The 11,132-nt window shown below is 38.5% G+C and overlaps 1 protein-coding gene across 1 annotated transcript in view; it reads right to left on the reverse strand.

Annotated features, from left to right (window-relative positions):
• The window catches only part of LOC106874635 (neurobeachin-like protein 1), a 116,109-nt gene that overhangs the window by 5,930 nt on the left and 99,047 nt on the right, over nucleotides 1-11,132 (reverse strand). Inside the window, exons 47-54 of the mRNA XM_014922430.2 lie at nucleotides 9,886-9,983; nucleotides 8,520-8,633; nucleotides 8,199-8,288; nucleotides 7,251-7,360; nucleotides 5,574-5,746; nucleotides 3,708-3,802; nucleotides 2,379-2,495; nucleotides 1,192-1,353 (exon numbers count right to left, since the gene is read on the reverse strand). Coding sequence (XP_014777916.2) covers nucleotides 1,192-1,353; nucleotides 2,379-2,495; nucleotides 3,708-3,802; nucleotides 5,574-5,746; nucleotides 7,251-7,360; nucleotides 8,199-8,288; nucleotides 8,520-8,633; nucleotides 9,886-9,983 — 959 coding nt within the window. The remainder of the gene's footprint in view (nucleotides 1-1,191; nucleotides 1,354-2,378; nucleotides 2,496-3,707; nucleotides 3,803-5,573; nucleotides 5,747-7,250; nucleotides 7,361-8,198; nucleotides 8,289-8,519; nucleotides 8,634-9,885; nucleotides 9,984-11,132) is intronic.

Consider the following 11,132-nt stretch of genomic DNA (forward strand, 5'->3'; position numbering starts at 1 on the left):
CTCACCGTTTCTATGCCTACTATTACTCTCACCCCAGCAAGAGGAGTAGGAGTGTCACTGGACAGTGAGAAGGGGGGGGGGGGTCAAAGTGTGACACACAGAAATTCGTTTTGCCATCTATTATTATAAATATATATATATATGAGAGGCTTCTTTCAGTTTCCATCTACCAAAGTCACTCACAAGGCTTTGGTTGGCCCGAGGCTATAGTAGAAGACACTTGCCCAGAATCATGTGGTTGGGAAGCAAGCTTCTTACCACACAGCCACACCTATCCATCTACCCACTATTCCTGAGAGGTATGTGGGGGTAGAGTCCTCAGGCATCTCCTTCTTAGAGTCCTATCAGAAATAACCATCATTAGACTTTCTGGTTGGATGGCCAAGCAGGACCAACTGCAACAATCATCCCATTCTTGGTTTACCCCTGGGTCTCCTTTCTGTTGGCTCTGTCTCATAATTCTTTCTTGCAGTAGTCTAACCACATACCTTTAGTCCCAGAGTTGTATCCTTTCAATGCAAAGAAGTATCAGTTCAACCTGGAGAGACTCCCCCCGATCTCTGAGCTACACACCTCTGTCAAGAAATGGTACTCCAGCAATCCATCAGAAGAACCCTATTTCAGCAGCTTGTTTTCATGAGATTTTTCAGTAAATCAAAAGGATCCAGACAGCACCAGTACCTAGGACTTGGTGAGTCAATCATGATGCAGAAGAGGTCATAGGAAAGAAAAAAGAAAAAGAAAAAGGTGTAGGAGTGGCTGTAGGGTAAGTAACTTGCTTACGAATCACATGGCTCTGGGTTCAGTCCCACTGTGTGGCACCTTGGGCAAGTGTCTTCTACAATAGCCTTGGGCCAACCAAAGCCTTGTGAGTGGATTTGGTAGACAGAAACTGAAAGAAGCCCATCGTATATATGTATATATATGTGTGTGTGTGTGTGCGTGTGTGTGTGTGTGTATATTTGTGTGTCTGTTTGTCCCCCAACATCGCTTGACAACCGATGCTGGTGTGTTTACGTCTCCGTAACTTAGTGGTTCGGCAAAAGAGACCGATAGAATAAGTACTAGGCTTACAAAGAATAAGTTTTGGGGTCGATCTGCTCGACTAAAGGCGGTGCTCCAGCATGGCTGCAGTCAAATGACTGAAACAAGTAAAAGAGCAGCAAAGATAGTAAAAGAGTATATACTTACAGTAGTTCTTGGTGTCTGATAATGTTCACAGAAAAGGCAAATTTGGCCATTATCTGCCACATCAATTTGAGGTATATTTAAACAATCTGTTGGATCGCAAGGTGGCTGCAGAGTTCTCATGTAGTGTCCTTTACGAACAGTGTGAATGATAACAGTACCATCCTGGAGGTGGAAAGAAAGGACAAAGGTTGTAAATTAAAATGTCAATCAAAGCAAATTTTTAACACATTAACCATCACATATACCATTAACCATCATTAACACATTAACCATCACCAGTGGCTCATTGCGGACTTCACATAACTGCCATGTGCATCACTGGTGATACATTTTCATAATTTGAAAAAAATATTCTTATCCTGCATTTTTGACATGGTTTCAAAGATATTTAAATGACATGAGAGCTAAATATTAAAATTTAATTATGAAATATTATAAAAATGCAAAAAGACAACATTTCTTTGTAATTGAACAGTATGCAGTGTGACTGGAAACATGTGGCATCACCAGTAAGTTCCGGTAACAGGCTGCAGTGGTAAACATGTTAAATCAAGTATAGAAACAGACTGGATCTAAAGAATTATTGTGTATTTAAAACAAAATTCTAACATTTTTTTTACTACTTTTTAGTTTTTTGTTTTGATTTACCAATTCCAAAAAATCATCATCGTTTAATGTCTGCTTCCCATGCTGGCATGGGTTGGACGGTTTGACCGGGGACTGGCAAGCCAGAAGGCTGCACCAGGCTCCAATCTGATCTGGCAATGTTTCTACAGCGACGTTTCTGCTACTATTTTAACTAGTTGTCTCTGTTTTTATCCCTAAGGGATGGTCCCACTACAAGTGATAAGGAGAAAGACGACCTGGTAGAATATTAGCGAAAACATTAAGCTAACAACAACTGCAAATGTTATGTCACGTAAACGGAATGGTGACTTTAATGTCAATTTTCCTAAAACGAGAAACAACAACAACGACAGGAGGGAGAAATTAATAGAGAAAAATGGAATGACAATGAAATAATTCATAGGATTCACGAAGAACAGTGAAAATCCAAACAATTCTTGCTATGTTCAGAACAGATTGGAACATTGAATAAAAATTTACGAGACAGTGTCGTCAAGGGAGGCTACTCTTCATCTGACTAAACTAGTCAAATAGAAATGAATAATTATTAGGAAACCTACCCTGGATGCAGACACAGCCATATCAAGCTCAGTAGAAATATGTACAGCAGTGACTTCATCATCATGACCATAGAGGATCTGGCTTGGTTTACTGGATAAGCTGCAAGCATTCCCAGCCTGAAGGAAGAATGGAAGACGTAAGGAATGGTAAGAGATGATAGGAAATTAATCAATGAATGTTGATGGGGTCAAGAATAGCCTGGAGTTGTAATGACTGAAATGCTTCGGAAAATAATGATGGAAGCAGAGTACAGAGTACAGGCAGCAGAGTACAGAAAGTAGAATGGTAATGGAGATATTGGTAAATTAGTGACAAAGCAGTAATGATGGAAGCAGACGAGGTTGTGTGGTAAAAAATTTACTTTCCAACCACATGGTTTCAGGTTCAGTCCCACTACAAGGCACCTTGGGTAAGTGTCTTGTACTTGTAGCTCTGAGCCAATCAAATCCATGTGTGGATTTGGTAGATGGAAACTTAAAGAAGCTCAACATATAGGCGTAGGAATGGCTGTGTGGTAAGTAGCTTGCTTACTAACCACATGGTTCCAGGTTCAGTCCCACTACATGGCACCTTGGGCAGGTGTCTTCTACTATAGCCTCGGGCTGACCAAAGCTTTGTGAGTGGATTTGGTAGGCAGAAACTGAAAAGAAGCCCATTGTGTGTATATATATATATATATATATATATATATATATATATAGTGCGTGTATGTGTATATATGTTGGTGTATGTATATGCTTGTGTGTCTGTATTTGTCCCCGCACCATCGCTTGACAACCGATGTTGGTGTGTTTATGTCCCCGTAACTTAGTGGTTTGGCAGAAGAGACTGACAGAATAAGTGCTAGGCTTACGAAGAATAAGTCCTAGGGTCGATTTGTTCGACTAAAGGCAATGCTCCAGCATGGCTGCAATCAAATGGAATGTGTGTGTGTGTGTGTGTGTGTGTGTGTGTGTGTGTGTGTGACGTTTGCAAATGAGTGTTATAGTCATGCAAGTGATGCTCTTTGTTTCCAATCTTCTGCAAAAACATGTCTGGTTGTGTGGAAATATTACCTGACTTGGAAACTGATGATGGTTGGTGAAAGGAAAGGCATCCAACCACAGAAGACTTACCTAAACAAACTCCATGTTAGAAATAATTTACTATTTCAATGGATTTATGAAATTAATTTCTTCCTTATTAAGCTTCATGTTTGGAACATGTAACAAAAGATGATGACATAAAATTACGATGGAAGGGAGCTTGAATTAAACAGTTTCACATCATAAAACCAGAATTAGTTTCAGGCAATTTAGTGTCAAAAAGGTTAAAAATAATTAACTCACCTGAAACAATACCTTCCAGATCATACAAGTTGTATCTCTGGAGCCAGTAATCAAGTGACTTCCACAATAACCAAGTGCTAGGCAGGTGACAACATCTGAAGAAGAATGGTGTTTATTGGTGTTAATATTACACAGATCTGAGGCAATGAGGTAGCAAAATATTTCATACCTCGAAAATAGATTTCATGTTATCTCTTTATTATATATTTTAATTTGACTTTGGTTTGATTTCTAATTGTTGTAATTTTATACATGTTAGGTATCATCATCATCGTCGTTTAACGTCCGCTTTCCATGCTAGCATGGGTTGGACGATTTGACTGAGGACTGGTGAAATCAGATGGCTACACCAGGCTCCAATCTGATTTGGCAGAGTTTCTACAGCTGGATGCCCTTCCTAACGCCAACCACTCAGAGAGTGTAGTGGGTGCTTTTATGTGCCACCGGCACGAAGACCAGTCAGGAGGTACTGGCAACGGCCACGCTCAAAATGGTGTATTTTATGTGTCACCCGCACAAGAGCCAGTCCAGGGCCACTGGCAATGATCTCGCTCGAAAGTCCTTACACATGCCGCGGGCACAAGTGCCAGAAAGGCGTCGCTGGGCACAGATGCCATCACAATTTCGTTTTTGCTTGCCCCAATAAGTCTTCACAAGCTGAGTTTCGTGTCCCAATGAAGGAGACGACGGCATGGGTGCCAGTCGTCAAATTTAACTCGATTTCGATTTCACTTGCCTCAACAGGTCTTCGCAAGTGGAAGTTTAGTGTCCATGATTTTTTAATATGGTGATTGAGTTTTTCAGTATATTTATTTATTTATACAATGAATGGGAATTTTATATAGAAATTATAAGTTATAATTGGATAAATTTGTGCCAGCATCTGCAGTTATACAGATGAAATGGCACTTTGTCTATCTTTACATTCTGGGTTCAAATCCAGCCATGGTCAACTTTGCCTTTCATCCTTTCGTGGTTGATGGAAACAAGTCTCTGTCAAGCACTGAGGTTGATGCAAGTGACTATTTTCCCCTTCCCCAAAATTTCAGGCTTAGAAAGGATTGTTATAGAGGTCTTATGAAGAGAAATAACATTATTTGGATAAAGAAATGCTGGTATAATGAAAGACACTGTTGGAGGAAACTAGGTCTACAACAGTTAAATTTATGGTTATGAATTTCAACTTCTTGAGTGTGAAAGTAGCACATGGCTTAGTGGTTAGGGTTTTCAGCTCGTAGTCGTATGGCTGTGATTTCAATTCCCAGCAGTGCAAGACAATTTAATTCAAGTTGTTCTAGTCCACTCAGCTGGCAGAAATGAGTTGTGCCTGTAATGTAAAATGGCCAGCCTTGTCACAGTGAGCCTCCCTGAGAACTACTTTAAGGATATGTGTTTGTGGTGTACTCAGCCACTTGTATGTTAGTTTCAGAAGCAGGTTGTTCCACTGATTGGATCTACTGGAACACTTGTTCTTGTAACTGATAGAGAGCCAGGCTGAATTTCAACTAAGTTTGAAGAAATCTCTCTCATCTTGAACATACGCATCAAAGACAACTCAAAACCGAGATTTGGGAGAGGAAGCAAAAAAGACAGACAAGAGGTGAGAAGAGCAGGAGAAAAGTTCTCAATGCCCTAAGCTTCATAGGGAATGAAAGGGTTTAAGAAGTAGTTAGTACCACTACAGACTGGTACTTAATCAACCCTCAAAAGGAAAAAAGCAAAGTTGACCCTAGCAGGATTAGAACTCGAAACACCAAAAATCAGATAAAATTCCACATGACATCTTATCTGGCATTTTAGTGCTTTTACAGATTCACCATTTAAAATGTAAAAGAGTAAAAAAACAGAACCACGTTGACAACTTACCAATGTGTCCAATAATGTGGTTGACTTTCTTTGATTTGCTTAAATGAAACACTTGGAGGCTGTTGTCCCAATGGCCCCCAGTGAACAGAAGACGAGCATCATGGGAGACCACAAACAGCTTCGGTTCTACTTTCAGACCAGGTGAAAAAGCCCCTGGTAACCTTTTCTTTGTCCTTTTGGAGATATAAAACAAAATTATACACTTATTACTTTTCAACTTCAAAATGTTGTTATAGAGTGCAATGTAATAATTGATTTATCTAACATTGGCACAATTTGTGTGTGTATGTGTGTGTGTGCGCATGTGCATGTGAGAGAGAGGGGAAGGGGTATAGTTGATTAAACCAACCTCAGAACTCGACTGGTACTTTTGGCATTATATTTCATTAATAATAAGAAAGAAAGACAAAATTTTTTTAAAGGATTTTTAACTTAGACAGTAATAAGCTAAAACATCATCATCATTATCGTTTAACATCCGCTTTCCATGCTGACATGGGTTGGACGGTTTGACTGAGATCTGGAAAGCCAGTAGGATGCACCTAGCTCCAATCTGATCTGGCAATGTTTCTACTGCTAGATGCCCTTCCTAATGCCAACCACTCCGAGAGTGTAGTGGGTGCTTTTTTACATGCCACTGGCATGAGAGCCAGTCAGGGGACACTGGCATTGACCATGTTCAGATGGTACTTTTTACGTGCCACCGGCACGGAGCCAGTCAGGGGGCACTGGTATTAATATGATGGTTCTAGTGAAAGTAGCAGAATGGCTTTAACACGAATTGGTTTCAAATTTGAGACTTCTTGACAGAACTTGACCCTATGAACTGTGATGTTTTCTCAAGCACATCATATCGTCTGACGCTTCATCCAAGACAATTTTCTGACGCTCAAATGATTCTACAAATCAGCCAAAATAATTTAATAATTAGGAATGCATTTCACAAGTTATGTAATTATAAAAAAAAAAGCTCATTAATTGAGGTGCTAATTATGCTGATCAATCAAACTCACAGATCAACAGTTTAAAATTTCACAAACATCCCCATTAAAACCCCTAACAGAAGAACCCTGGTATTGCAGCCAGCTATGGGATGGGACAAGTGAAAGAGCAAAGGAGGCAAACCAACAAGAGAGTTACAATATGGTTGCTTGACTTGTTAGAAATAACAGCGAAAAGAAGAGCATATTGAATAATAAGTTCTAATATATATATATATATATATATATATATATGTGTGTGTGTGTCGGTGGCATGTAAAAAGCACCATTCGAGCATGGCCAATGCCAGTGCTGCCTGACTGGCTCCTGTACTGGTGGTACGTAAAAAGCACCCACTACACTCTCAGAGTGGTTGGCATTAGGAAGGGCATCCAGCTGTAGAAACCTTGCTAGATCAAATTGAAGCCTGGTGCAGCCTCCTGGCTAGCCAGTCCTCAGTCAAACCATCCGACCCATGCCAGCATGGAAAGTGGATGTTAAACAACGATGATGATGAAAATAAACCATATCTGTTCAATCAAGATGATCCGAGGATAAATAACCTCTGATGGACATCATCCTTGTCAAGAGATTAGAAAACTGTAAAGAGAAACATTTCTTCTCCAAAATTTTGCTAAAACAATCAGACCCAAAATATTTATGTAGAGAATTATTCAAAGAAATGGTTAAGACTTACTTGTTGTTTGCCAGAGAAGGATCTTTTTCAAAGGTGAAATAGTGGGAAATAGATTTATCATAACACAGCCAACCATGGACACCAAGGACTCGATCCTCAGTCAAAGTTATCTGCAAAAAATACAATCATCATCATCATCATCATCATCAATGTAAGTGTGTGTGTGTGTGTGTGTGTGTGTGTGCATCTCTGTCTTGACATAATGAGATAGTTAAATGAACATCACTGTTATACAAGTGATGTTGTTTTGTTTCCAGACTTCTATGAAAAACATGTCTAGTTATAGGAAAATATTCACTTTGTTGGAAACAGGTGAAGGTTGGAGACATGGAGGGCATCTGACTGTTGGTAATCTGCCTCAACAAATTCCACCTAGCTCATGCAAGCATAAAAAGGCAGATATTAAATGATTATATCAAAAGGATGTGTTATAATACTATTCCACAGCCATACCAACAATCCAACATGCATCCATCATCAGCTGCCACACTGATATCATTATGGTTTTGACACCTGGGCAGTACCATTCAATCTGGTGGTGTCCACAGCACTAAAATAAGTGTTGTTTGGGAACAAACAAACCAAAGAAACCACAACTTTCAAACACATTTACCCAATGTACAACCGTATCGGTAAATAAATTCAATAAGTAAATCAATAATCAACTCCTAAATACGTAACTAAACACCGACACCTCTCGTAAGTCATAAAAAATTACAATCTCTACTGTCTTCCATAGTGTAATATAAAAGTAAAGCTTTATACACACACATATATACGCATATATATATATTTATCATAATTTTACATGTTTTCTATGCAGCCCCTCCAACACGACACAACACACACACACATTCACGCTATAGAAAAAATGGAAGCAATCAATGTAAGCAGACCAGCTGAGTGTATATGCTGGACGTAACTGAAGTAATTCACCTGGATACTCACCATACTATCAGGCATGCCATGTTGAATGATAGAGCGTGTCTGTATCCTTGGCACACTTATATAAACGACAGGATCATTGCTGTCAGACACCTGCAAAAGATGATCGGAAACAAATGAATGCTCTGGATATGTGTGTGTGTGTGTGTGTGTGTGTGTGTGTGTGTTTGTGTGTGTGTGTGTGTGTTTGTGTGTGTGTGTGTTTGTGTGTGTGTGTTTGTGTGTGTTTGTGTGTTTGTGTGTGTGTGTGTGTGTGTGTGTGTTGTAGCAGTAATGTTTGAGTATTTTGGATGTGGAAAGTTTCAGACAATTCCAATATATTACCTCGACGAAATAGGTCTTCAGCTGATTTATAAAGTTTAGTATACTCAAAGGCTTCTCTGATTTGCTTGCTCGGGAAGAAACTTCCTCAAAGCTTAATCTCTTTGGGTGTAATTCCTAGACAAATGGTAAAAGAAAAAGAAGACAGATAATGATATACTTCAGAAATCAGTTTGAAAAATAGTGGCAGACAGAGAGAGAGTGAGAGTGACAAGAACTGGTGTCTTGCTGTAGGGAAGATACAATGGTTCCTCCAGTTGGAAAAGAGAGAAGACAGTGAAGACATTGTCAGGGCAGACCCTCAAGTTACAGAGAGGAATATCAAATTAATAAAGTTTCTTTTTTAGCAATAAAATTATCACTTTTATTGCCCTCATGCTTTCAAGATTTGATTTCCTTTTTCATTTCTTTCTCATAAATTTCTAAATTTGTAAACTCACTCATTATCATATTGACATAAATGTAGATTATCTAAAATAAAAGGGTTCCTGAAGATTATCTAATATAAAAGGGTTACTGAAGAAAAGAACAATTTAGCAAACTTTCTTCCATAATACAGTTCTATATTTAAGACATGAGGAATTATGTACATTATTTTCATTATTTACATTTGACGGATATTTGTCCTCATCTTAGCCATTATACCATATGCCCACGGGCATATGGCGTAGTGGTTAAGAGTGCGGGCTACTAACCCAACATCGAAAAATATCTTAGGAATGAGAACCCAGGTTCTAAATTTCCCTAAGACACCTGCCAGTGAATGAAAATAAATGAGAAATGATTGGAAAAGATAGAGATAAAAATGAATACAGAACACATCCAGGAAACAGCATTACTTGGCAGAACAAGGAGTCTATGCAAAGTTCTTGAGGCATGGGAAAAAGATACGACTTTAGTTCACGAGAAAAGGACAGCTGGTACATTAATGTACAAGCTGAGTATGTTGGATATTATAATATTAATGCTTTCTTTAAGGTGGCAAGCTGGTAGAATCATTAGCATTCTGGACAAAATGCTTAGTGGCATTCCATCAGATTTTATGCCCTGAGATTAAATTTCTCTAAGGTCGACTTTGCCCTTAGCAATAATAATAATAATAATAATAATAATAATCCTTTCTACTGGAAGCACAAGGCCTCAAATTTGGAGGAAGGGATTAAGTTAATGATATCGACCCCAGTGCGTAACTGGTACTTATTTAATCGATTTGGAAAGGATGAAAGGCAAAGTTGACCTCAGTGGAATTTGAACTCAGAATGTAGTAGCAGATGAAATACTGCTAAGCATTTCACCCAGCATGCTAACGATTCTGCCAGCTCGCCACCTTAATAATAAAACCAGGAGAGAAAAACTGATGTTAGTAGACCTTCAGTAGCTGACATGGGGTTTGGCCAAAATTGTTGATCATCCCTTCTAGAGCTTTCCTTTCTGTTAGGTCTTTTACAGCATCCAAATCAACAGCACCTACAACAAACAGAAGAAGGAAATCGCAAACCTTCATAACAAGCAAAACATAACATCACCTTCCAAAATATAACATCACATAAATATCAAAGTATCTTGAGCAATAATCAATATCTTTTGTTTTCCCTATTTCGTTTTTATTTAGTACTCACATACTTAAGCGGAACAATGTACCTGTCGACCCATTCCATGCATATATATAAATGAGGGGAATCTCTCTACAAGGCTGTTCAGCCAGCTACAACTAGCAGCCAAATATCCTTCAAATCACAAATTACCCAAAGTTTATAGAAGCCTACACTTCACACTTAGGTCTTGTCCTATCAACCACCAAGCCGTATCATTTCAGCATCCAGATGTAAACTCTATGACACTTTGAATTGAAATTCATTCTCTTTGTTACGTTTATCAGTTTGTGTTGCAAGATTCCTGATGTGAAGCTGTGTGTTGAAACAGATATTGTTGTATTTCAGGATGGTCATTTTTCGTTTTTGTGTGTACAAAGAGCACACATGAGTAAGTGGAGCAAGAGTACCACAGCTAGCCACCTACACTTTTCTCTGCAAAATAGTGGTAGTTTATCCTGTTCAGGCTATATTATTAGCATTATTCTGCGATTGAGAATTTAAAATCACTTCTTTAACTTTCTAAGACATCTCAGCGCTTCTAAAAGCAAACTTTGTTTGTTTATTTACGTTTGTTGTAATTTGTATTGAAAAGAAAAGTATCACTGAAGAGGTCACAGATGTGTGACGAAAGATTTCCAGACAATGGACACGAGTTAGGATAAGAACAGTGATAAACGAGTGAAGAACAAATATATAGTGCGTGTGTTTATTTGGCAAAAACAAAAAAGAAGACTGTTCTGAAATACAACAATAGCAAGAAAACAGCAAAGAAGGGATTGAAGGTGTTGGAGGAAGGAGTGGTGGTCAGGCATGGAGAAAGAGTGTGAGTGTTGGTGTAGGCATTATTGGTGGCGACAAAAAGAGAAAAGTGGAAGTAGAACAGAAGACAGGTAGAAGGAGGATGAGATAAAGTGGAAGAGTCACGCACAAATTGTAATGATTTCCAATCACGGTGTATATATATATATATATATATACATATACATATATATATATATATATATATATATATATATATATA

Source organism: Octopus bimaculoides, chromosome 8 (assembly GCF_001194135.2).
Source record: "Octopus bimaculoides isolate UCB-OBI-ISO-001 chromosome 8, ASM119413v2, whole genome shotgun sequence".
Lineage (NCBI taxonomy): Eukaryota > Metazoa > Mollusca > Cephalopoda > Octopoda > Octopodidae > Octopus > Octopus bimaculoides.